A 25,695-nucleotide genomic window follows, 5' to 3' on the forward strand; every position below is an offset into this window, starting at 1 on the left:
CTCCATTGGTGGACCTGAAGTGATGATATAGTCCACAGACTCTTCTACTGGTTTTGTCAAACTTTAAGGCCTGGAATGAAGATCCCCAATTTCTTAGTGGTATTTGCTAGTGGTCCTTGCTCTTCAAGTCTATGGTGAGCTTCATCTAATGGGTCAATTTATGCTGTGTCTTTTCAGTTCGTTTTGTATTGAAGCCACAGGTTTAAACTTTAAACTGAAGACGTATAACGTATTTGCTGCATGGTAGTCAAAAGTTCCCTGTCCATCCAATGTCCCTCCACGTTGAGGGGTCATGACCTTGTTTTAAACAAAATGCAGTAAGTGTGTGTTTGTTTGGCTTGCTGTCGTTGGCAGCAAAACCTGTTTGCTTCATTGCTTTCCATCTGGTCTTTTTATTTGTGGTAAAGAATGCTGGTTGTTGAAACTTTCTCCTCTGTCTTACTTGTTTAAGCAATCTGTATCATTATGGTGGGTTTCGGCAAGTAGACATGGACAGATAGACTTATTGGATCCAACTGAGATCTGGACATCACATTGAGATGCATGTATGTACTATTTGTGAACAAATTTGTCAAAGAAAAGTTTTCATGATGCAAATGGGAGGGACTTTTGTCGAACACTTGATGGGCTTCAAAGGCACGGCCAGAGAAAGCACGAACTCATTGGAAACTGAGCTCCAACTAAACACAGGTTACAATAAGAAACATTGGATCGCCACACCCACTTCAATATACTCCAGTCCAACAACCAACCAGAGCTCCAAATACAAATACCATATACACACACGAGTGCCTTTGATGGATCGAAGGAGTAGATAAACAATAAAAAGCACCACTAATGTTTCTCCATTTGAAAGGAAATCACTTCTTAAAACCCAGATTCCTGAATTCATTCAAATCTAGCTTTTGGCTTCGTCAAAATGCTCCTTTTATGCTGGAGCTGTCATATGATATGCAAAACAGCAAATGACACATAAACTGGGCTTCTCAAATCATCTAGGGTGATAGGTGCATGGGCTTGGGCAATTCATTTTCTATTTGGGCTTCTAGGGAACCAGCTAATTGTATCATGGGTTCATCCCTCAATTCAGAATGAAATTAACAGGCTTGGCCCAAATATACCCTCCGGCTCATACTTTTGCTGGTATTGACATGCACACATGAATAGGCTTTGATGGTAAGACGTGAACCGGGCTAGATTCTGCATCGAATACCCGGCTAGATTCCACCTCATGATGAGCTTAACCAGAGATCTGCTTAGTTACAAGCAGTTTTATTTATTTATTTATTTATTTTGAGAATGATATAAGGAAGCCAATTTCTCTTCTAAATTTTATGTATTACTGTGTGCGATATTTATATAGGATTGCTCACATGTGGACATACGAAACTTTTTTCTGAACCAATGAAGCCTCCATTGTAAAGTTAGAGACGTCCACTCTGAGAACCCATGAATATTTACATGCTCATATTTTATTTTGGTAATTGCCTATAACTAGAAATTTACTAGATAAGTGATACATGAAATTTGACTTCGGGATGCAACAAAAATTTTGACTTAGCCCTTCACTCGATCAAACCTAATCTCTTTGTACTTCTTCATAGCCCGTGATATGTTTCAAAAGGTCTCTTTGTCAATGAATGGAACAATCCCCCCACCCCTAAACAAAACCACCTAAGCCACAAACTTTTCAGACTCTTTCACGAGAAATCCTACACAAGTTAGAGAAAGCATTGGTCTCTATTTCATCTGCCAAACAACCACCACCTAAGAACTCTGCCTTTTCTTTTTTCTCTCTACTTCTCGTGAGTCCTCCTCCCTTTAACTCACACAAGCATGCACGAAAAATATTGTGTCAGACAAATATTAAAAGGAAACAAGCCCAAAAACTTCAAAACTTGGCACTCTCTCTGTTAAGGCTGTAGAGGAAGAAGCAAAATGAACACTAGACCAGGACCAAGTACTTCTCCAACTAATTCCCTTGAGACCCATTTTGTGAACATTCATGAAGCCCTACCAGAAGATGAAGAAGAAGAAGTACTAACAAGTTCAATGCCAGATAAAGCCAAGATGGTTCTAGAAAGGCCTATAAGATCAGCACGCGAACCAAAGAGAGCGCATAGGAGTTTTAACAGGCAAGTCTCACTGGAGACGGGATTTTCAGTGCTGAATAGAGAGTCCAAGGCTAAAGATGAGAGGAGGGTTAACCTTCCCAGAAGTGGTCGTAGTTTTGGAGGATTTGACTCCGCCAGCAGAACTTGTGAAGCAAGGAAGGGAGACTTCAGTATCTTCAAGACAAAATCGACACTTAATAAGCAGAATTCTCTGTTGCCTGCAAGAAAGGAGAGAACAATGGAGTCTCAGAGAACTGATCATGGCTCTAATAATGGTACTGATGAGTCTGTCAACAAAAGTGTTCCTGCTGGAAGATACTTTGCTGCTCTTAGAGGACCTGAACTAGATGAAGTCAAGGTACTAACTTTTGTACCTAACTACTATATAATATATACACGCTTAACTGAAGTTATTCTCCTGTTCCATACTCATTTTGTATACTTGTGCAGGACTATGAGGACATTCTTCTTCCAAAAGATGAGAAATGGCCTTTTCTCCTCCGATTCCCAATCGGTTGCTTTGGTATCTGCCTCGGCCTTAGTAGCCAAGCTGTGCTATGGAAGGCCCTGGCAACAAGCCCAGCCACCAAATTTCTTCACGTTACCCCAAACATCAATCTTGCTCTATGGCTATTAGCCCTAGCTGTCTTATTTTCAGTCACCTTCACCTACATACTCAAGTGCATATTCTACTTTGAAGCTGTTAGAAGAGAGTACTTCCACCCTGTTCGTGTCAATTTCTTCTTTGCTCCATGGGTGGTATGTATGTTTTTAGCCATCGGTGCACCACCTAGTCTGTGTCATGACACCCTGCACCCTGCCATTTGGTGTGCATTCATGGGACCATATTTCTTCCTGGAGCTAAAGATTTATGGTCAGTGGCTTTCTGGAGGTAAGAGGAGACTCTGTAAGGTAGCCAATCCATCTTCTCATCTGTCAGTTGTTGGAAACTTTGTCGGTGCAATTTTGGCTTCCAAGGTGGGGTGGCAGGAACCTGCTAAGTTCTTGTGGGCAATTGGCTTCGCACATTATCTTGTATTGTTTGTGACATTGTATCAAAGGTTACCAACAAGTGAAGCATTGCCTAAGGAGTTACACCCTGTGTACTCTATGTTCATTGCAGCCCCTTCGGCAGCAAGCCTTGCTTGGAAAACAATTTATGGTGAGTTTGATGGGTTGTCAAGGACATGCTACTTCATCGCATTGTTTCTCTATGTTTCCCTGGTTGTAAGGATCAACTTCTTCACAGGGTTCAGGTAAGCAGACTCTTAACTGATACTCAACTTTCCAATCACTTATAGCAGAGAATGTTTCTTACAGAAACACGTGTGTGTGTGTGTGTGTGTAGTGCATCAACTTCTCATGTGTCCTAGAAATATATAATCAAAGTGACTAACCTTGCGTTCATAACATTGTAGATTTTCAGTGGCATGGTGGTCTTATACCTTCCCAATGACAACGGCATCAGTGGCAACGATCGTGTATGCTGAGCAAGTCCCTTGTGTTATGACCAAGGCCCTTGCACTTACTCTTTCATTCACGTCAACAACAATGGTGTGCGTCTTGTTCGTGTCCACCCTCCTTCATGCCTTTGTTTGGCACACTTTATTTCCTAACGATCTTGCTATTGCCATAACAAAGAAAAGACTTGTCAAGGAGAGGAGACCCTTCAAAAAAGCCTACGATTTAAAGCGCTGGACAAAGCAAGCTCTAACCAAGCACAATTCAGTAAACAAGGATTTTGATGGAGAGAATGAAGTGCGCGACTAATTCGATGCTAGCAGAAGATACAATTTAACTTTATATGGCAGACACATGATAAGTTATCTAATATCTATCTGATGGAAGTAATTTTAAGCATAGAGACACGGGATTCTTATGCATTGCAGATGATCAATGTAAATGTAAATGAAGGATGCAGTAGATTTTCTATGTAAATGGCATATAGATGAGCGAGTAAAGCATCCATTGCCGGCATCAAGTATCCAATTAGCAAGATACTTCTGTCTTGATGGCCCTTATTCCTTTGTGTTACATGTCTGAAACATGGATATTCACTGGCAAAGAAATTGTAGCAAAAAAAGCAATAACTGAATCAGAATGAAAGATTCCAATATGAGCGTACCTGAAAATAGGTTAAAACATAAACTGACTTCAATTCTGAGTGCATCTTGGTCTCAATGTTTGCTAAGAATCTTTTCATCAAGGAATATGAATGGCAAATAGGAGAATTGAGCTCAGATTGGTTCCCATAGGAACCAGATATCAGACATGCACACACAGATTTCTCAATGTAGGTGGCCTACTGACCACATTGCCACCAATGAAACCTCCAGTTATTTATCATCATCCTGCAAACTTCTCTGTGGAATGAATAAAATATGGACTGTTCCTGTAAGCCATACGAACATCAACTTTAAACGATATATCATAATTCATAAGACAAGAGATACTACAAGAAGCCACAAATACATGTGAAGCTGGTTGTTGAACAAGACAGCATCTCTTCCACTTTCTGAGGAATCTAGACTATCAATCCAAATGCAAGAAATGATAAATAATTGGAAATGAAAGGTGATGATGATGATATGATAAGAATAGGAAGAAGAAAGACATGCTTGCAGCTACCATTCCTCAACCCATAGAACTTCCAAAGAAACATGATTTCTATCTATTTCTTATTGAGTACCATTACATGTGGTTTTTCATGCGACAGAGTTAAAGAGTACGAGTGTGGTGAGAAGGGCCTAATGGCTGTACAACATTGGCCTTGTGGTCTTGACTAAAACTTATCAGTATCACAAAACTAAGCTTTACGTGGATTTCTGAGGCTGATGCTTCAGAAGTTAAACAAAATGCGTTGTCAATATGACGTGAACATCCAAAAAGTATGTATAAAGAACTCAATCATCTTTGACGTCTTTCTCCACAGTAAACGAGTATTCATTTTGTGAATCTCCCATCCAACACTACAAGCTACTGGAAACTGATAGAAGTATCAGCACTGTATATCGGCATATTGGTCCTCCATTACCCTTAGCGGATACCCAAGTTCCTATTGGATTTTTGAAGTATTAAATTTTCGAACACCAAAGCATAATCAAATAAAATACAATTATCTAATCTTCAGTTGCTGTACCTCATGCGCAAATGGTTTCCAGCTTCAGTAATAGGTGCAACACTCCCATATTGAGCCTGCCTTACAGTGAAGAGAGAGGTGAAGAGAGAGGGTTTTTCTTTCACATTTATTTTCTGCAGGATGTGAAATGATGTTAACCAGAATGAAACAAGAAATAAAAGCTCACATCAAGAAAAATTCTTTTTGTTTAGAGACACTCACCTCATGTCCTGCTTGCAAAGGATTCAATCTATTCTCTTTTGAGCCCTTATACAAATGGAAAGAAAATTAAACAACGTATGAAGCAAGATGAAACACATATAATAGCAATGTATGCACATCAATTTATTTTCCAATATTTTATCACAAGGCTTTACCCCTAAATATCAGGTGTCGACTGCCTGAATAATTACTCAAAATTAATGCGAGTACACGAAAGAGATTTTCTTCCTCCACTAAATTTGGTCAACAGCTACAATATCTACCAATCCTTTTGAATCAATATCATTCTTCACTGGTTGATTTATGGGTTCTTTGGACCTCTCTTTGCTCTTTACCATCTCCCGTTTGGATCCTCTTAACGTTCAGCAAGAAATAAACTTTCTTAAACATATTAAAATTTAAATACAAAGGAGGAGCACCTGTGTATATGTAGGGCTTGGTCGAGCCAATTTCAACTGAGATCCATTATGTGTCTGGAGTTCGGATGTCAAGGAGAGCTAAGCATTCAATGAAGAGAGAGTATCAGAAAATGTGGGAATATGTGTCACGCATGTGTGCATTAGCAACTTTTATAAAGCATTATGACACTTTTTTGAAATGATTTAGAGTGATAGAAGCAGTGACCTTACTGAAAAGTTCTACGGGTGGATGGTGATGAATCCTTTTCTCTATATGAAAATTGAAATCCTGCGCCAAATAAATTAATTCATAGAATTTTTCTGATTAATTTAGGCAGTAATAACCATATACATATATCATCAAATACTCAAATTAATTACCATCGGCACAGTGGTTTCCCTTTTGCTGTTTCTGAAAACACCAAGATCACCTTTACTTGAGAATATCTGTATCCAGGATTAAGAATAAGCTCACATTTAGTGGTAGATAAAAAAAATACAGGGCTTTGACTTGTACTAATTCATTACCTTCTTATTAAGAGATCGAGCTTTAAATTGGTGCACAGCACCAGATTCATTCTGCCCCATTCTGAGGAAACCATGAGCAATTGAAAAGTAAGCAATGGGAAGTTCTCATGAACATTCATCATAAAAGCACTCTGAGCAACGAAAAAGTTTTTACGGTGATAAAAAAAAAAGCATACACTACTACTATTACCTCATAAACTCTCTCTTCCCCTTGTCAGGAACACAAGCATTGCTTGGTTTGTCAAGACACTACATTCACAACAATAAATCTAATTACATAAGAACCAAAAAACAAAATAGAAGTAAAATAATGAAATAATGAGCTCCACCAATAAAGTATCAACAACTCTGAAGTAATTCCATTTATACTAAACATAGAGTTTGAATAATAAAATTAAAAAGCAAGGCTATATTTTCAGCTACAAAATACACTAATACATCGAAAGGAAATTTCATTAGTAACCTTATCAGCATCACTGCAACAAAAAGAATTAGAAGAAACAGTAGAAGTATTTTGCTTGGCCCTCTCTAATGTCTTCAAGTGAAATTCCTGAGAAGGGACGGCAGAGAAAACTTTTAGGCTTTTAGCTGCTATCAGTATACAAGAGTTTTGGAAATAAGGATGTAATCTTCTCTTATTAAATAAACGATAGGGTACACATGGTCGTGTATGTTTTAGAACTACTACAAGGAAATGTTATACTCCAGCAAGAAGCAGGAAACTTATGTGAAGTACTTACCTGAAACTCCGGCAACCTTGGAGTACTTTTCTTTGGGAGAGGTAATGAAGGAGCCTCAAAAATCTGGAAAACAAGAATGGATTTAGGAAATGAACATAAAAAAGAGAGATGTCAGATGCAGAATCAAAAAAATCCACGGTTGGTACCAACTTTTCCGTTAAACGGTCGTGCTTTGAATCTTGGCGGAGCAAACTTGACCTGTTCTGGATCTGCGTTTTTCTTTGGCCTGCAATACAAGTACATGATCAAATGTGATATTCTGTTGCAATGATCATCACTTTCTCATTGCATGAGCAACATTATTTCATACCATGGAGTTGTAGTGAGAAAATGATGACTAACCTCATCCTTTGAGCCCTGTGTGCTGTTTCAAGGTCTGGTTCTCTTGGAACAGTAAGCTTGAGCTTAGCATGAACAGAACTGTTATCAATGGTTCCATCCTGCAAGACATCCCTTGATCTTAGGAAAACCTAACTGACAGTATCGAGTGAACCTTAAAAAATTTGTAAATTTTTCACTATGTACTACCTTGAGCCATCTCCGACCTCAATACAAAAGATATAAAAGAGCCAACTTAATCTTTCATGGGCCAAGGTTTTTTTTTTTTATTATCTTAAGTCCTACTAAACCGACCTAAAAACTGAACTCGATACTATAAATTCAACATCTGTCATGGTTAGTCAAAATATGTTTTCTTTTTTCCCTTTACTATTCTCTTCCTTCTATTAAAAGAAACATCGAGGCCAAGCCTCACAGTCAAGCTTAAGAAGATGTAATTTCTAGCTTTTCTATAAATATAACTTTATGCAGGGTTGATTACAATGGCTCCTCAACAAAAAATTCTCTATAAAGTTTGAGAGGCAAGCAGAAAGTTAATCCATTAAATGAGTAGTAAAGAATCTCAATAATATGAAAGGCATATCTGAGCGTTAAGAAATAAGTAAGCCACCTTCTTAGGCACCTTGTGTACCAAATCAGTTTGCTGCTTTACATCAGCTACCTGTCATACAGAAAGAATTCTGAGCATCTGAATCCTATAAAATTAAACAATTATTGAGTGTGATTTTTAAGTCCATAAAGTTCAAGTCTGGATTGTTGCAAAACACAGAAAACCCGACCAAATCCAGTAAAAGAGGTTAGTTCAGGAGGTCAGGTTGTCTACTCTTATTATGGTTTTCCAATATGGCATTGCAATCAACTTTAAACATAAGTTCTATGAAATGGAAGCATGACAAAGGAACAAGATAGATTTGTACAATGTATACCTTACGCAAGTTACCTCCCTCAAGTTTCTGCCTCTTGGCAGCTTGACTTTCAACAACTGAAGAGTTATACGAGCTTCTCTCATTCTGGAACAGGTTTGTCTGATATCTATCACCAAGGAAAATTGATATCTAAAACCTAGAAAGCACTTTGCACTATATGGGAACATATATAACTCAAAAACACACTGGACTCATGTAGCTTGCCATTGCTAGTTACTACATGCAAGCAGCAATATCTACGTTCATGGGAATTATTGATGTTCATCCTATTCCAATAGAGGCATGTAAACGACTCCCAAGTCCTAACACACACACAGGCACAATAAATAATATCCAAGTTCATATAAACATTGCTTTTGATCTTACTTCAGTTATGGAGCATGTAAACAACTGTTAATTAAAAAAGGAATTGTGAACATGTGACATTCAATAATGACAGTATATAATACTAATAAGCAAAAAAACAAGGGTAGGGAACAGAGTACAGTAATGTACTTCAAAAAAGTACAGTAAAGATTTATTGGTATGCTACTGCATGGTTGGATTAAAGCAATCATTAAAACATACAAGGTCACATATGTTTTCATAGTAAAAGAAAGAACAGAACACTTGAAGAATCACCTGGAGTCACCAACTTGGGGAGGCCGATTTTGCTTTGCCAACTGACTTGCTGTTGGTTTCATTAAAGTTGAGCCCCTCGGACAAATTGGCTTGACAGAAGATTTCATTTTACCTTTTAGTTTATTAATCAATGTATCATTATTAAATGTCAATCCTGCCATGGTCAAATTCCAACCAAGTCATCCTAGAGTTTTACACAAATACCAAACAATAGCAGGTAAATTAAAAGTCAGCAAACATTCTTAAGCAGTGACAAATCTAAAGTACCTATTGAAGGGCTCAAAACATTGATGAGACATTATACTGTCAAGACTAGGGCAGAAAACCGATACGCAAACAATTAATTGCAAACTGACTACCTGTGGCTAATTTTGATGGCTGACTAAAAACTTTATGAAGATTGCAGTTCTTTACATCGATGAGGACCCCTCTGTCCGTTCCGTCACAGTCTAGCAAACATAAAACATATACACCATCAACACAACATATTCTAGACCACAGATTCAAAAATAGAAGCAAGAAGAATTACATCTGACTTCCTGTTTCTTCAATGTATAGGGACAACTAAAACATGGCATATTGATTGAAAGTGAATCGGAGCTATATTATTCTATACCACATTACTTTGGCTGCATTGAGCATTATTAGGAAAATTTAAGAAGACTTTTAATGTATATCTGTTGCAAATTTGCAAGAAAGAAAACATGAGGAATGATAATCAACCAACTGCGGCATAACTTGAAATTATTGGCTTCTGATACTTCCGGTTGACCCCTTTACGTCAATTTGAGTCTAAAAGAAAATGCAGCAGTTTCAACCATTTGGCCAATGCAGGTGTAGGGGCCTCATGGTTATTGCACACGTTTCACAAAAAGCATCAACCTGGGAAGCTAACATAATGATTGCAACACCCCAACAGCAATATATATATATGATATGCCCTAATCCAAGAACTTCAGAATTCATGTTTAACCAGGAAGCACAATATATACCTCGGCTCTCTATATGTACAGCAGAAGGTTCTGTGCCCACGTTATCATTGGAATCACGATTGTGGTAAGAATCAGCAAATTCAGCATCTTTGCATTTTGGAGAAGTGATCACATTTTCCAGTAGATTGTCTTCTCTTAGTACCAATTTGGCAACAAAGGCTGAAATAAATCCAAAGATAAAAAATAAATAAAGATAATCAGCCGGTCAAAAAAAAAAAAAGGACAAAAATTGAAGAGTATTAGGTTGTTTAAAGTACTCCGAAGAACCAAAAAATAGAAAGCAGAATTTGTAATCAGAAGGAAAATATATACAGACACGCAACACTACGTGAACTGGCCTCAACTAAATGCATTACCAGATGCAGAATCGTTTGCTTGAAAGAATTTTAACATAATCAATTAAGGGACAGATTTTCGAGACAACCAAATAACAGAGAATATGACCACCTAAATACAAACCCAAAAGCGATCTCGGAACTTAGTTTGTGAAAGTTCAATCATTCAGCAAAATAAACACAAGACAGAGAAGGAAAAGAAAACGAAACCCAAATCTCTCCATACAACAGTGAAGAAATACGAAGTTGCAACTCACGAGATGGCGGATAACTCTTGGCAGACTCGAACCAGCGCTTGACCTCACGAGCCTCCGGAAGCGACTCCTCGCGAGTGAAATCGAAGAACCGAGGCGCTTCGAATTCGTAATCGAGGTCAATCTCACGCGCCTCGAACACCATCTCCGCCTCTACTTCCATGTCCATATCCTCTTCCATCTCTCCCTCCCTCAACCCCTCTCTCTACAATGCAGTCACAGTCACTCAATCCCCTACTGTAGCTTCCCGTGAATGGGACCACAAACAAACCCCATTGATCCCAAAAGTCGCTCTATTTCTCTCTCTATAAATAGGTATAATACGCACCTAAATCTGATTGGCTAAAGCGCGAAAAAAAAACACCCCAACTCTTTCAGAGAAACGGCGCTGATTTCGTCGAGAACTACTCACTGTGACTGTGTGGCTGGAATCTCCGGAAAATAAATAGACGATATATTTTCCGTTTATTTCCTTATTTAGGCTTTTGAGCTCTCTGGTTTCCAATGGCGACCAATACCAATTTGTCGAGGGACTGTCGACGACTCTGAAATTCCGCCGCTAAGTGAACTTACCCCTGAAATTGGAGCAAATTACAAGATTTGTCCCTAACGGTTCGATTTTGTGTCAGGTCGTAATGTAGGGGCCCGCCTCTTCAAATTCAAATGTGTGGGGATTGGGGAACATACGATACGAGGGTAAAAAGAGGAAATTGAAATCCAAGCCACTGCTATATATATATTTTTAATACTAAAAGAAATATGTTTATAGTTGGAATCAAAATTTAGATAAACATATGTATGACTCATGAAATAGGAACTTGATGAGTCGATCCGCCTACACATCTTGCTTTTACTACTATATCGGGAGTTACTCCACGTATTGCTTGACATGAAACAAATAGTGGATTTGTTTCTGTTTTTCGTCAAATCTTTGTCATGGCTCGATAGAGAATTTGATAAGCCAACGATTTTTTTCCGTGTTTCAGAATACGGTTAACCAACATATTAACTAATCGTTGATTATCAATCGAGCCACCTTTAATTGATAAGCCAGTGTTATACGTGAGATACTCCAATCAAATATATTTTAACATTGGATCTAATTACACAATTATTTTTTTATCAAATTTCAGTTATGATTTTAAACCATGATGTGTTTCTTTCGTTTTGCAAGAAAGTGGCAATCTTTAATGCGAAATTTTTTTGGTCTCAATCGTACCAACACATGAAATCCAAGTCTCCTAAGTCCTAAAAGGAAAGAAAGAGATAACAGTTGTCTTGATAGGGAGGCTTGTATAAATGAAAGTAGACCATCAAGTGCCTTTTAAAGAAAGGAAAGTAGACCATCAAGCAGGCCCATTTGTGTGTTTTGTAGCATATTTTTGTGGAATGCCTTGTTTTGTACTAGCATTTATCAGGGCTTCAAAAGGATGAGAAGCAGGCACAAGGTACTTATTATTGTACTGGATCCACATTGGATTCCCTAGTCATCGTCTTCCATAAAGTTAAAAGCCTTGCGCATTGGATTCACACAGTTGGTCTTTTGAGTTTGGGCCTTAACTTGGAACAAACTATGAATAAGCTTTAAATACTAACAGCTGAAGAGCAGGCCAATGTCCATCACTTTATTTGACTAAAAGGTAATAGATCTGCGTTTTTTGAACATGAAGGCACTATTCAAGGGACTCTCATACAACTGAATTTCATTATTAGTGCCCTGGCCTCCATTGTTTCCGGCTTTCCGCAAGGCATTAATGAGTCCCTGATGTTATACTGGGTAGGCGCCAGTCCGGGCCAATAAATTACTGGCCAGGACCGAGCCAAGTCTGGCTCCACCACTGCATCTCTCACTTTCTTTACCCGGAAAAGGAGAGAAAACATTTTCTGTATTGATATAGAATCAAGAATTCTGATTAAGTTCAGTTTCACCTTTCAATTATGTACAAATGACAGTTGAGAGGAGTACAAGGAGAGCTTTGAAAAAAGCTTTCAAGGGAAAAAAGTTAAAAATAATAAAATGAGAAACCCTTGAAAGTCAATGTTGGTCAGTTAGCGCTTTCCCTATCCTCCTTCCACAATGTACGTGAGGGCATTATGTATGCCGCTGTGTCATATAGTCAGTTTCATGGAAGAGGAAGAGAACAATAAAACCTCATCCACCTGCCCATTGCTTGTAATCAACCTGGCATGTGGGCTAATGCTTTCATCGTAACACCTACCAGAAGCCTACTGCAGTAGTAATTCATCATCGTCATGCTGCAATTCCTTTAGCTTCCTTTTCGCGTAGGCTGTGATGATGATAGTGGTTGCCACAGTTGCTAAGAACCCAAAAATGTTGAGCATGATTTGTATTGCTGAAAGGGAGTGCTGATCGTGTGAAGCATCTGCCAGAGTCCATATGAGTATCCCACTGCAATATAAACGAGACAATCATGAGATCAGGATGGAGTCGAAGATAAATGCATAATCTGGGAACCATATTAACTAATCCATGGCCAAGACGCTACATTATGGTACAACCAACATGCAAAACCTGATGAGAGACAAGAATAAAATGGGATAGTATTTTCAGCCAAATTTGACAGCTCAGCAGTTGAATGGCTTAGAAGGGTGAAGGAGGCTATTAATGAACCTGTCCCCTCTCTTCACAAAAAAGAGCTCACTACCCTGCAGACCTTTTAGCAAATTCAGAAACCACGAAAATAGATGATTGAGCTAGCAACTACGCCCTCAAATTTTCTCCTTCAGAAAAACAAGGGGTATTGGAGATTTTCCTTTAATCCCTCCCTTTGCAAACATGAGGGGTCCAAGAACGATAATGATAATATCTCCAGACCTTCAAAATCTATATAATACAGAACCTTCAAGCATACAAGAAATTGAAGAATAAAAAAGACCAACCGATGCATTCCACAATATCTGGTGTAATTTAATAATAAAAATATATCATGTGGAGAATACGGCAGATATGGATTGTGCATGGAGTACATCTCCATGGACATTTTAATTAGTCAGACTTTCTTCCCAGAAATTCCCTTTCAAAAGTTCTGGAAACAAACCAGGAAGTCATGATATGTGAGAAAATGAAGGTCACCTTTATTATTTCCCTACAATCCTTACAAAGACTTTATTTTTAGGCTGTTGTGAGCCCTACAACACTCAAATTTTTTGTTATCCATTTTGGCTGAACTTTAACTTCTCATTAATTGGTTTGATGTTGGAACTCAAAACCTGCAAAACCCAAAAAATTTAAGCAACACAAACAAAGACCATCAATTTTTCAGACATGCATACACGCAATGACAAGTTAAGTTTATGTACTGTATACATGGATAGAAGTGCAGGCATATACAATGGAATAAAAATACACACTTAATTGTTATTTAATGAATACAAGAAAAATGCACAGGAGAGGGAGTTGGTGAGCAAAAAGAGTCCATACGTATACATGGCGAGAAATATTTCCGGTACCATTCCCACCAAGGACCCCAAGATATATGGGCCATACTTCACATTTGTTGCCACGGCGCAATAATTATAAATGATATATGGAAATGGAGAAATCCTGATTAACGTTACTGCACGAAACTGATTGAACCAATTTCCTTCACCAGCTGCTCTTAAAATTGCAGCTCTCTTCGGATATTTCTCTAACCACCCCTGCATAAAAATAAAAGCAAAATGCTATAGTACACAAAGAAAGCAGTATTAAGATCAGGAGAGAGGAGAAGGAGGAGGAAGCGGGGGCAGAAAAGGATGGGGGAGGAGGGATCCCATTAGGCATTGATGTAAATATAGCACAATGGTATTCAGTACGAACTTGAAGTTTATGAAGAAAGAGAGAGCCAATAAAATATGGAAGTGACACGCCTACAGCAGCCCCTGTTATAATTAGCAGAAATCCAAAGCCATAACCAAATGTCATACCAGCCACCCACATAGAAGGTGAAGATGGTAAAAGTAGGGTGGGGAATAGTGCAATAGAGCCAAAGACCAGAACCGCCAACACTGGAGCACAGAATGTTTTTCTCTCCCAATTTATGATTGGGATGACATCCTGCAAATTGTAAATCACTATTCAGTCAGCTAGATCCCAAATAAAAAATCCTGCCAAAGGCAATATTAATCCAATAGTATGTTCGGAAATTCAAAGCAAAGTCCTGAACAGCAGGCAGTTTGTATTGAGGATGATCGTGATTGTACGGGAAGACTATAAATGTCCTGCCCAGGTTCCCATTACATGTCAGGAAGAAAGGGAATTAACAAATAACTTCACCCACATAAAGACACAACATTCAACCCAGATATCAAAGGGGGCAGTAATGTAACAATATAATCAAATTTCATGACAAAAATCTATACATATTCACGTGCCACGAGAAAAATATCGGAAACCTTGAAAAGATATGCACATAACAACATAGAAACCCTGGCAATCCATAAACATGCCAAAGCCCCAAAAGAACATATAAACTCGCAGGAAAATCAGTCCTTTAATTTAACAAAATATTCACTGTCATGCCAAATCACATGACAATTCAATGAAATTCATTCAGCGAGAACTACCCCATTCATGCAAAAACGAACCTTGTCCATGAAATAGGGCCCGACCCATTTGAGGAAAACACCAGCCAAAACCGCCAAACTCGCGAACAAGAAAACCAATTTCAGCCAATACCAAAGGAAACCCGTCCATTTGGAACCAGAAGACCGCTCCCCGACCTCATTAACACAAACCCCCTCTTCCACTTCGCTCCCTCCCCTCAATTTCAAATAGTCCCCATTCCTTGTATCATCTCCCTCCATTCTCAGCGTCAGCTCAGGTACTAACTCACCGTCGCTATTATCGTCCACCATATAAGTCATCGGGCCGAAGAACGCAAAAAAAGCCCAAAGCAGCCCAAACCCTAATTTCCCGTTTGGAAGCTGAGAAAATGATGAGAAAGCATGCACTACAAAAAAAAATGTTTTCAGGGGACACAGATTCGGAGTAAAGCGAAGAGAAACTGAGAAAGCAATGAATGAAAGCAAAGCAAAGCAAGCATTGACTGTTGTACCATCGGCGTTTGCGAATTCTATAGTTTTAAACATTTAATTTATTTTTATTACTTTTTTGGGATCGTTTCTCCGTTACGGTGCAGTTTATACGTGGCGTGTGGAGGTCGCTCTGAGGGACAGGTGTTAAACATCTGTTGGTTGGTGAGGTGGCTGGAGCGTCGCGTCGCGTGGTTGGGTTTTGGTTGTTGCCTCACCGACACGTTAGGAACAAACCTCAAAGGTCTCTGAGTTGTCCCCGAGTTACTAATTGCGGGTTGACTCGCTATTTAATCGCTGCTCGAACGTTTTGTGTGCGCTAACGCTGCTAAGTGCCGACACACAGCATTGACATGGAAGCTTCTCGGGGAATTTTAATCATTGGGTTAATTATACTTTTCATCAACGAAAGATACGGGTTGTTCATTTTTAGCACTCAAAGATTTGTTGTTACAAAGTCATCACCTATTTATTCAATATGAGACATTTCGATCATACGGGCAGATTAAACACTATTCCGGTCAAGATACCTGCTGATGTGGCATTTAAATCTACAATTATTGGTCAAAAATGCTTATTTGGCATGTGACGTTAATAAAAACTGAGTTAATTTTTAAAAAAAAAAACTCTGCAACTCTACCTCTCCTCTGTCATAGTCTCATGTCTCTCTCTCTAAAACCTAACTCTCTCTACCACCAGACCCCAATCAAGTGAAATTAGGGGTAACGATGCCACAAATCAGGTGAAATTTGGGTCAATATCTTGATGTAGTTGATGTTTTTCTTCACCAGCAACAGTCATCTCGGAAGAGGAGCTTCATTTTCGAACCTCCTATGGCTTCTCCCGAAGTCCCCAAATCCACCATTACTATACCGTCACAGTGGAGGCAAGACGTTGCCGTGGAGACCGCTCGAGTGTGATGCATGATCCTGGCAAAATCATCAAAGATCTCCTCTCTTTGTCTCTCTTAGGCGGATCTAGATTTATTTATTTTGTCACCTTTGGGGACATATGGCCCCTTGGGGTATAGTTCAATTTGTTCTTGTCAATAACAGAGAGCTGACGACGAAAGAGGTTGGGTTTGGGTTGGATTGCAGAGAAGATTGAAGAGGTTGGGCATATCATAACAAAGAGGAATGGGCATTTGAGGCTGGACGATGATGATACCGGCCAACACCACTCTCTCTTATCGCACACATGGCTGTAATTTATTTATTAATTTTTTTAAAGAAGTTTTAGACAGAGAAATGACATCTCATTTATTTATTAATTATTTTAAGAAAACCAAATATCAAAGTGAGTAGTTTTCCTGCCACATAAGCATTTGTTGACCATAATTTACTGACAAAATGCCACATAAGCAAGATTCCTGACCGATTCAGTAGCAATTCTGCCTGATTACGTAAAAAGTGTCATTTTGTAAAAATGAGTGATGACTTTGTAACAAAAAATCTTTGGATGCTAAAAGTGAACAATCATTATCTTTCGGTGAAGAAAAGTACAATTAACCCTTTAATCATTCGATAATTAAACCGTTGGGGAAAGTTGTACTGCTGTCCAATAAAGGAAATACACGTGTCAAATGATGACCCCACATAATGAAGCAAGCTTAATTGATTACAGCTATGATTTTGGCCTAATTAATGTAAGTAAGATTGTAAAAATGTGTTTGGATTTAGGGATTTAAGAGAAAGAAAGATAATGAAGGTAAAATATTTTTATTTATAAGTTCGTGTGCATATAAGTTATCACTTAAGAACATGATAAAGTTGGGTCAAAACTCGAAGTGGTCACAAAGGATTTGATTCCAATGGAAATCGAACTGAGAACCTTTCGAATTCATATGAATTGGTCTCAGAGAGGTTCAAATACTATATATAATGCACGCTAAAGAATAATTACTATTTAGAATCAATAATCATTCATAAAAAAAGTGTAGGTAAAGTACTATTGGATTTTCTTCCATTGTTGAATCATGGATTTGTGAGTACAATACTTATTGTTTGTTTCGTTCATTTTAGGTCTCATATGGGTCTTATCTATTATATCTATGTCTTGTTGTTTTCATTAATCGTGAATTAATGATAATCATTTTCCGTGTAATTTAACATCCTTATCAGATTATTCTCTGTTTGCGCACAAGACCCACAAGTGACAAGTCGTACTGCATCCTTTTAGTTGATGGTTGAGTTCCTTCAACTTCAAGGAACATCTTCAGACCCACAATACTCCCAATATACTCTTTATGGCTCAGTATTTATGCGTAGGAACATGGCCCATTTTGCAAGACTGCAGCCCACCTGGAGGCCCGACCCAAGGGCTAGGTCCAAGGCCCATATCAGGTATGACAACTGGCCTTTTGAATGTTAATTACGAACTTACCCCTAAAAGGCTAACACGCCTTATCTGACATTGCGAATGTCAAAGAAGCTCTCATACTCAAATTACCCGCCCCCTCATCCTGACCAAAATTGAAACCCCGGACAACCATGGCAACCATTGCCACAACCTTATTGTGCGCTACAAGGCCCCGCTTCTCTGCTTCTAAAATTGGAGTCGAGAACCGAAAGCATGCCAATTCTTGTGTAGGTACTATTCGGGATCTAAAACCGGTTGCGGGTCTTCTTGGTGCGGGTTTGGCTGTGGTTTTCGTTGGAAACGCCTCAGCTGCTGGTTTACCTTCGCTGGATCAACTCAGTGAGCCCGCCAATGCGTTGTCTCTGCCCACTTGGGCTATACATGTATCCAGTGTTGCTGAGTGGTGAGAATTCGTTTTCTTCTAATGTTGTTTATATGTTTTTGGAATGGCGCATGTGTCATGTAATTAGTTTGCTAGTATCAGTTACTGTGTTGTTGTCATTGTCATCTCAGATATTTTCGTATAGTTTTTTGGCTATTTATTTTGTTTATTGTTTCACATCACAAACTTCTGGTTGTGATGTGATGTCAAAAATCGATTAGGGTTTGCTGTCTAGCTGTATTACATTATTCCTCTTGTTGTAATGGATTTACTGAGTCTTTTGGAAATTTTGATGGTGCTGTAATTCCAGTATTTGATATTAAACTTTCTAGATTTAGTTTTGCGTCTAAACCTTCGTTTTCCAAATAATAGCGGAAAACTCAACCGTTTATTCTGTTTCTCTTCAACTATTGTGCTTCGCATTGAATTGTTGAACTTAATAAATAACTCCCTCCTTCTTCAACTCCCATTTGGTAGCTGAGATAAATGAGGAGAAAAAATGAACTATCGTGTGGGTTATCCTCCATATTATAAACATATAGTGCTTTCTCATCTACGATTTGTCTTGTCGAGTAAATTTGTAGCCTTAGGAGAGATTGCCAATTATGGGAATAATGGGAGTGGAAAAAAATATAAGTTTCTTCCATTAATTTGCTCAGTTGTGATATTAAGCTTCCTATTTTTTGTGATAATATTGTTTTTTGATGCGACTTGCCTACTCTTCTTGCTATAGATAACATTTTGATGATAGATATTCTGTTTAAAAGGATTGCGGCAATGGCCCTGGTGTGGCAATATGGGGAGAAATCTGAGTTTGAATCTTGGAAGGGACTTTCTTGGGGCATGGTGAGTTATAGTCTCACTGTTGCAAACTTGATTTGTTATTTGGCTAGAGATTGTTGTAGTTATTTAGGATGGTGTTGTTTCTGATAAATAAAATTCATCATATTGGATTATATTGATGCTTGCTATGTGTGATCTTCTAATCCAGTGCAATGTTATTTTCTTGAATTTACTTGGCTACGTTTTGCCGACTTTTTTTTTTAAAAAGGCATGCGAAAAATAACACTATGGTAACTTAATTATGTATTAATATTAGAACTTGTAAGGTTCCATTGACTTCTTGTTTAAGGTAAAAGTGTGTTTGTTTATATCTATAAATGTGTTTGTGAGTGTATATCTAGGGTTGAGTTATGGTCTGTGTACAAGTTCCCTCCTTTATTGGTATTCTAAACTCATTTGATTGATTGTAGTTACATAAGGGCATCTAGATGGCTTTCTAAGTTTTCTTTTCTTTTCTATTTCTAAGGTTCTTCTCATGGGCTTTTTTTCTCTAATTAGTTACTTTTAGGCTCACCTTCACCAATGACTTATTGTTTTCAACACAACTCATACACATATTCCATTATGTTCTTCCCTTGATTTTGATTTGATTCCTTGCTACACTGATCCAGTTAAGAAGAGTTTTACTTTATTTTATTTTTTTTAAATTTCTTCTGTTGACATATATAAAAAAAAAATCAAAAGGATCATGCACCTGTTACCTTCCAACAAAAGACTCTTGAAAGTTGAAAAATGGTAAGAATGTTAATTTGAACCCAAGAGCATATGTAACAGTGGAACTGTTGAGGACTTGGATGAAGGTATACAAGTTATTAACTATTTATGTGGACCCTGTCACCTTAGCACTCTTGTATTTTAAGTTTATAACAGTGAGCAGTAAGTCTATATGTGGATTTTCCTTTCCTTGAAGTTGAAGAAGTTTGAATCATCATGTTTTAGTTTAACCCTTAATTTAGATGTGAAATCGTTTTGGTTTGTGTATGCCCAAACTAATTGATAATGAGCCATTCAATTTTTTTCATCGTTGTCATCTAGATGCTCGATTAAATACTTGTCCAAAAAGTTATCAGCTTGGTTCCAAAAATTTTTGTGGTGCATGTGTGGCTGTTTTGTGTTGATCAACAAGCTTTTTTTTAGCTGATAACTTTTTTATTTAGTCATTATTCTCTTCTTCATATATTGTTTTAATCTTAAGCTGATTTATTGATATAGGTACCTCTGCTTGGGGGAGCATTCTGTGCATGCACATGGCATTTCTTTTATAATTCTGAAAGCCTTGAGGTGAGAAAGATGGTATCATCTTTCAAAAGAATGGCACTTGGTAGTTAGTCATATTCTGAATAGTGCATATTTTACTTATGCATCAGAAGTCAATGAGTGCAGATTATGCTTTTTTGGATTGTTTTGAATTCTTTCTGCTCTGGAATTTCATTCCAAAGGAGTTCTTATCTTTAATGACTACGTTGTATGCCTATGTATGTGTAGGTATTGGTGGCTCTTCAGGCTGCATTAACAGTGATAGGCAATGCCACAATGTGTTTCGCTGCTTTTCGTATATATAAGGCATCAGAAGGACGATCCAAGAATCTTTGAAGGTTTCTTTTCTTTCCATGTGGTTGTATATGGCAGGATGAATATACTTTTACATAAAATTTTCAGTCAGACAGTTAATACTGCTCTCTTTGATAAAGCTGTAATCGGACCACTGCTTTAAAAATGTCCAAATGACTATTGTTGTTTCCTTTATTTTTCTCTCCAGATGAATATACCTCCCCACCTTCAGGTGCTGGACACTGCATGTGGAAGCTTCCACATTATGAAGTAAATGGATTTCAAGACTGGATTATTCTTTGTATAAACAAGGTATTTTTCTGTCTTGTGCTTTTTTTGTAATGCTTTGAAGGTTAAAAAAAGTTTTTTTTAATATAAAGCTGTATCAATGGAAAAAGATTTTGCGTTTGACAAGTACAGCATAGGAGATCATTTTTGAGAGGATTGAGGAATAGTATACTCTATAGGATCCTTGCGCTTCTTCATTGTCTTTTTTTTTTTCAGGGACTCGTGTCCTTACAAAGCAACCTACAGATGCATTTTATAACAGGAATAATAAAATCATGTATCTTATACTTACATATATGATCTTATGTTTTGAAAAGTACTTGTATGCATGTACTACTCAAAATCAATTGTATACATGCTTTTGTGAGTCCTGATGCTTACAGGGTACATAGTTTTATCTAGGGGAGACTAGTCTTTCCCATCCCATAATCGTCAACTTTCATGTCTAAGGGATATACAAGATATGAACCTGAAATTTTCTTCTTCCAATCCTCAACTCCAAACTACCAGAGTATCTTATATGAAAATACAACTCTCTATTTCCGATCCCATAAGCATTGCGCTTGGACTAGTAGTAAGTAGTAACCTACTCCTCTAGGCTCAAGTCCCTTCTCACACTAATAATAAAACATGACTTATCAAAAAGAGAAAAAACTTATTGCAAGTGGGTAACTTTCCTCTTCACTGTCACTTGTAATAGATCAGTTTTCGATATAAAATAGTAATAAACTCAAGATTTTGTTTGGAAGTTCTATAATAATAAAAGAAATGACTACATAAAGGGCCCCCTCAACCTAAAACCAAACTGTATCTTCTTATGGTGTTCTTCGTTGTTCTGTTTTTATTCTTCCGAACTGAACAACGAATTACAAAAATTGTTGAGACATAATTGATGCTTGGCCTTTCATCTTTTTTCATTGCTTTTATAATCCCAGACCAATCCACTTCTTATTATGTTTCAAGCAACAAAATATTTTGGAAAAAAAAGATGCTAAAAGATGAGAGGAATAGATATAAAGGGAAGTCATGGGAGTTCATATACGTTATCAGCATTCTTTTGGGAGGATTACAAGTGCGGCAGAGAAGCAATATGTACGAGGAAACTTCTTTTCTAATTCCGAAATCAATGCTAAGTTTTCTTGTTGAAGAAGACTAGCTTTCTTCCTGAGCTTCTCATTCTCTTCAATGATGATTTTGTTCTCCAGGTACAGCTTCAAGTTTGTCAGTTTAATATCTTTCCCTGCGTTCTCTTCACACCTTCGCCTGCAAAATTTAAGACTCAAATGCATTAGAACCTTTCCTAATACGTACAAATATAATAAACTAGAAACATCGAATTAAAAGGAAAGTTTTTTTGGTTATCTCAAAAAAAATAAAAAGTGGTCATTTAGATGCTGGATCCTATTGCTAATATACCTGGTAAGCCTGCATACTTGAATTTTAGGCTTCTTAGATCCTTGCTTCCTCTCTGAAGAATGGATGGAAGGAGATGGGAACTTGTCTGCTGTGGTATTGCACATCTTTTGTTTTCTGTGGATTGCTTCTTAGAGGTTCGGCTATTGAGATGAATTTAGCGGAACATTAGCTCCTATAAATATAAGTGGGTTTTTGTGTTATCAATGTATAAATCCATCTATTGGAGCTGGTCGCCTTGCACTTGAGAGAGAGAGAGAGAGAGCGAGATTCCTCTTCTTTTGTTTGTGTTATCAATGTATAAATCCATCTATTGGAGCTGGTCGCCTGGCACTTGAGAGAGAGAGAGAGAGAGAGAGAGATAATCCTCTTCTTTGGTAATGATGGAAGGTAGACTTGTTATTGCCAAGACAGAAGCAAGCTGATGAGCATCGAAAATTAAGAAAAAGCCTAAAAAGGTGGAATGTTCTATGCTTGCCATTTATCTCCCACTTAGTTAACTTGTAATTCATTTTAGAAGGGACAACATAATTAAGCATTAAAATAACATATAGAAAACAAGCAACGTTCTAGGTTTATCATCACCTAAGTACATTTTCAGGGTGTTTATTAGCATCCACGTGGAGAGATTCAAGGAAAACTTGATGGTACCCATGTCACGCCAACTCCTAAGTGACTATTAAAGATCACAGGCATATTATTGCATGCATCATCGTAGAATTAAGTTGTGTGCCTCAATTGTTTGCCCCTGGCTGGGAGATACATTACATGATAAAATAACGAGTTATGATGGACACAAGTATTCAAGCAGTTGATTCATAGATTATGACTGTCTTACAGGAGATCTTGGGGCAAAAATGTTACCCTGAATTACTTTATTAATCTCACTGGTCTTGATTTTGCTATTACTCACCAATCTGTTTCATGGGCAAGCTGGTTTCATCAAGTTGTGTCAGCTTCCTTAATATCATTGGAATTTGGACAGTGTTGCACTGTATTCATCTGATTGAACCTTATAATATATCTTCTTCATGGTGGATCAGGGGTGAGGAGCATTGATTGATAGGGTTATGCTACTTACAAGCAGTTTCATGGCATCACTAATTTGTTCGAGTATGAGCATTGCAAGGGAAATGATAGGTTATCCATCTCTCTCTCTCTCTCTGTGTACAGTAGCTTTGTGGCCATTTAGAAGCAATGGTTGGCATCTTTATTGTAGCCCTACGCACTTCTTTTTTCTTCTCATTATAGTTAGTTTGAACACGTATATCTAAGAGTCAAATGTTAAATTGAGGGCCTAAAATGATGCATGGGCATAGAATTCAACTCACCCTCTTGTCCAATTTTTACTTGTTATCCCTTCAGATTTATGATGATCAATCAATCTTATTTCATAATGAGTCTAATTAATTTTTTTAATCGTGGTTATGATGCATTTTGTCCTCACTTAAATATTCATACTTTTGGTGCTGCAAGACTGCTAGGTCCTAATCAATTGAGTTTTTCACTGAATTGGTTTGGTGAAAAGTATATAGATCACTAAATCTGAAAAGAAAAAACAAATTTGACTGAAGTAACTGATTTTAAACCATATTGTTGCAAGGAGTTAGCGAGTGCTAGGGTCTGAGTTTGCCTACCTTTTCCTGTTATGTTCTTTTTCCTTCTTCCCCTAACAGATTGGACTCTACTAATAAGTTAGAAATGCAAGTTAATAGCTTTCATTGTATGTGCATGCAGGTATAAGCAACGCAAAAACGCGTACTAGATACATATGAAATAAATACCAAGCGTGAAGTGTCTGCACACTTTAGGTCTAACCCTAATCATGCCATTTTGAATGGAGAAGGAAGATTCATTTGTAGGAGACTACTACCACTCATGCCCTCTCTTATTATATCATCTTTTACTACTGCTGCTACTAAAATCCATGGTGAGGTTGATGAAATGAAATAGTCAACAAAGAAATGAAATTCTCCTGCATATTCTTTCAAGTGCCCCAAAAAATGGTACACTGGTTTTTGACGTTGTTCGCATGCATGATTAATCGTGATAGCTGTGCATGATAGCTGCAGGTCCCCCCCTAGGAACTAATTTTACATATTTTTATCCAACTATTGTTTGTGCTGGAACTGCAATCGATTGCTCATTTTTTGGTGTGCACATTCATCATGAATATGATTTCTGTCACATTATATGGCATCATGGCAGTTTTGAAATTACAAATGTGGTCACTTATATACTGTCAACAAATACATTATGAAGGCAGTAGAGGAAATGCAGTAGATAAATACATCTGCATAAGTATGGAAACAGTACTATTTGTCTCCATTTTGTTTGCTATATATATATATATATACACACACTAGTACTCGAGATACAATGATGATATATTGAAAATATTGTCTATTTTGGATGTGTGGTATTGCAAGGTGGAGGGGGGTTTGTAATAATTAGATACAACCAAATTGACATTTAAAAAAGCCTATAGAAGCGTTTACCTATGAATGGAGGGAGTTGGGTTCTTGTAATGGTTTCTTATGTAGCCCCCATTAGGGTTTTTTGCTTAGGGTCAGAAGAAATAGAGTTTTGGATTAACAAGAAAAAACAAATGATGAATATAATGTTGTGGAAGGTAGTGTCAGCAAATTATGGGCTCACAACTGCTATAGTTTGTGCACTTAATTTGAGATTAGAATGCAGTAATGTCTGGTGGTATGATAGTGAGAGAAATTGGAGTATTGATCAAAAGCACTGCAGCATTTGGTAGTGGTTCTTCAAGTGTTGCCCAGCCAACCAATCTTATTTTTTCTGTGATCTTATCATACATGCACTTGCTGTCCGCAATAGTTTTGTCTATGATGAAATAAGTCCCCGAGTGTTGGTTGTGCCATGTAAAACATTAAATATTATGAACTTGACTTGCCTTGCCTTAATATATCTGTTGTGAAATAAGTGAGTGTTTATGGAACATTAAGAATTGAAACGTGTAACAATGAAATCAATATGAAGAAAACATTACCATATTACCGATCAATTGGATAATACATTACCAATGAGGAACAGAAAAAGAGATTAAATGTAAAAGGCTAAGCCCAGAGTAGTCTCTGTCTCCTTAAGACTAAATCGCCTCCCTATCGTCAGTTTGCTTCGAGGAATACAGATGACAGTCTCCCAGGATAGAATGGCCACGCTATGCACGGAATGGAAGCTTCACACTAGACAACTTTAGGAAACAACAA

At 37.6% G+C, this 25,695-nt stretch overlaps 5 protein-coding genes across 16 annotated transcripts; 2 read left to right on the plus strand and 3 right to left on the minus strand.

The window, feature by feature from the left end:
• The first annotated feature begins 1,363 nt into the window (after window positions 1-1,363).
• On the plus strand, window positions 1,364-4,229 carry LOC120016121 (guard cell S-type anion channel SLAC1). The gene is made up of 3 exons (XM_038868737.1): window positions 1,364-2,472; window positions 2,565-3,370; window positions 3,533-4,229. The coding sequence occupies exons 1-3, from the start codon at window positions 1,939-1,941 to the stop codon at window positions 3,882-3,884; spliced, it is 1,692 nt and encodes a 563-aa protein (XP_038724665.1). The 5' UTR covers window positions 1,364-1,938; the 3' UTR covers window positions 3,885-4,229.
• Window positions 3,602-11,155, minus strand: LOC120016122 (protein TPX2-like). 7 transcript variants are annotated; one of them, XM_038868738.1, is made up of 19 exons: window positions 10,591-11,155; window positions 9,999-10,157; window positions 9,366-9,455; window positions 9,007-9,160; window positions 8,386-8,491; window positions 8,070-8,120; window positions 7,463-7,560; window positions 7,271-7,346; window positions 7,121-7,183; window positions 6,844-6,930; window positions 6,571-6,629; window positions 6,381-6,441; window positions 6,234-6,299; window positions 6,079-6,141; window positions 5,874-5,951; window positions 5,455-5,499; window positions 5,254-5,366; window positions 4,240-4,506; window positions 3,602-3,738 (listed from the first exon to the last, which is right to left on the minus strand). In XM_038868738.1, exons 1-18 carry the CDS (start codon window positions 10,766-10,768, stop codon window positions 4,461-4,463), a joined length of 1,593 nt encoding a protein of 530 aa, XP_038724666.1. In that variant the 5' UTR covers window positions 10,769-11,155; the 3' UTR covers window positions 3,602-3,738; window positions 4,240-4,460. The 7 variants fall into 7 exon arrangements, with proteins under 7 accessions (XP_038724666.1, XP_038724667.1, XP_038724669.1 ...); XM_038868739.1 differs by having other exon boundaries at window positions 3,625-3,734; XM_038868741.1 differs by lacking the exons at window positions 3,602-3,738; window positions 4,240-4,506 and adding an exon at window positions 4,740-5,169 and having other exon boundaries at window positions 5,455-5,462.
• Window positions 11,156-12,455: 1,300 nt separating this feature from the next.
• Window positions 12,456-15,664, minus strand: LOC120016113 (transmembrane protein 64-like). The gene is made up of 4 exons (XM_038868724.1): window positions 15,175-15,664; window positions 14,408-14,644; window positions 14,030-14,247; window positions 12,456-12,997 (listed from the first exon to the last, which is right to left on the minus strand). Exons 1-4 carry the CDS (start codon window positions 15,451-15,453, stop codon window positions 12,814-12,816), a joined length of 918 nt encoding a protein of 305 aa, XP_038724652.1. The 5' UTR covers window positions 15,454-15,664; the 3' UTR covers window positions 12,456-12,813.
• A 2,382-nt stretch (window positions 15,665-18,046) lies between these two features.
• LOC120016339 (ycf49-like protein) lies at window positions 18,047-24,554 on the plus strand. 6 transcript variants are annotated; one of them, XM_038869073.1, is made up of 7 exons: window positions 18,047-18,382; window positions 19,129-19,207; window positions 20,417-20,485; window positions 20,690-20,799; window positions 20,988-21,067; window positions 23,500-23,596; window positions 24,194-24,554. In XM_038869073.1, exons 1-4 carry the CDS (start codon window positions 18,111-18,113, stop codon window positions 20,795-20,797), a joined length of 528 nt encoding a protein of 175 aa, XP_038725001.1. In that variant the 5' UTR covers window positions 18,047-18,110; the 3' UTR covers window positions 20,798-20,799; window positions 20,988-21,067; window positions 23,500-23,596; window positions 24,194-24,554. The 6 variants fall into 6 exon arrangements, with proteins under 6 accessions (XP_038725001.1, XP_038725000.1, XP_038724999.1 ...); XM_038869072.1 differs by lacking the exon at window positions 24,194-24,554 and having other exon boundaries at window positions 20,964-21,067; window positions 23,500-23,853; XM_038869071.1 differs by lacking the exon at window positions 24,194-24,554 and having other exon boundaries at window positions 23,500-23,853.
• On the minus strand, window positions 22,062-23,290 carry LOC120016341 (protein LITTLE ZIPPER 2-like). Its single transcript, XM_038869077.1, has 2 exons — window positions 22,460-23,290; window positions 22,062-22,306 (listed from the first exon to the last, which is right to left on the minus strand). Exons 1-2 carry the CDS (start codon window positions 22,561-22,563, stop codon window positions 22,090-22,092), a joined length of 321 nt encoding a protein of 106 aa, XP_038725005.1. The 5' UTR covers window positions 22,564-23,290; the 3' UTR covers window positions 22,062-22,089.
• Window positions 24,555-25,695: the final 1,141 nt, after the last annotated feature.

Source organism: Tripterygium wilfordii, chromosome 15, assembly GCF_013401445.1.
Source record: "Tripterygium wilfordii isolate XIE 37 chromosome 15, ASM1340144v1, whole genome shotgun sequence".
In the NCBI taxonomy this organism is placed as follows: Eukaryota; Viridiplantae; Streptophyta; class Magnoliopsida; order Celastrales; family Celastraceae; genus Tripterygium; species Tripterygium wilfordii.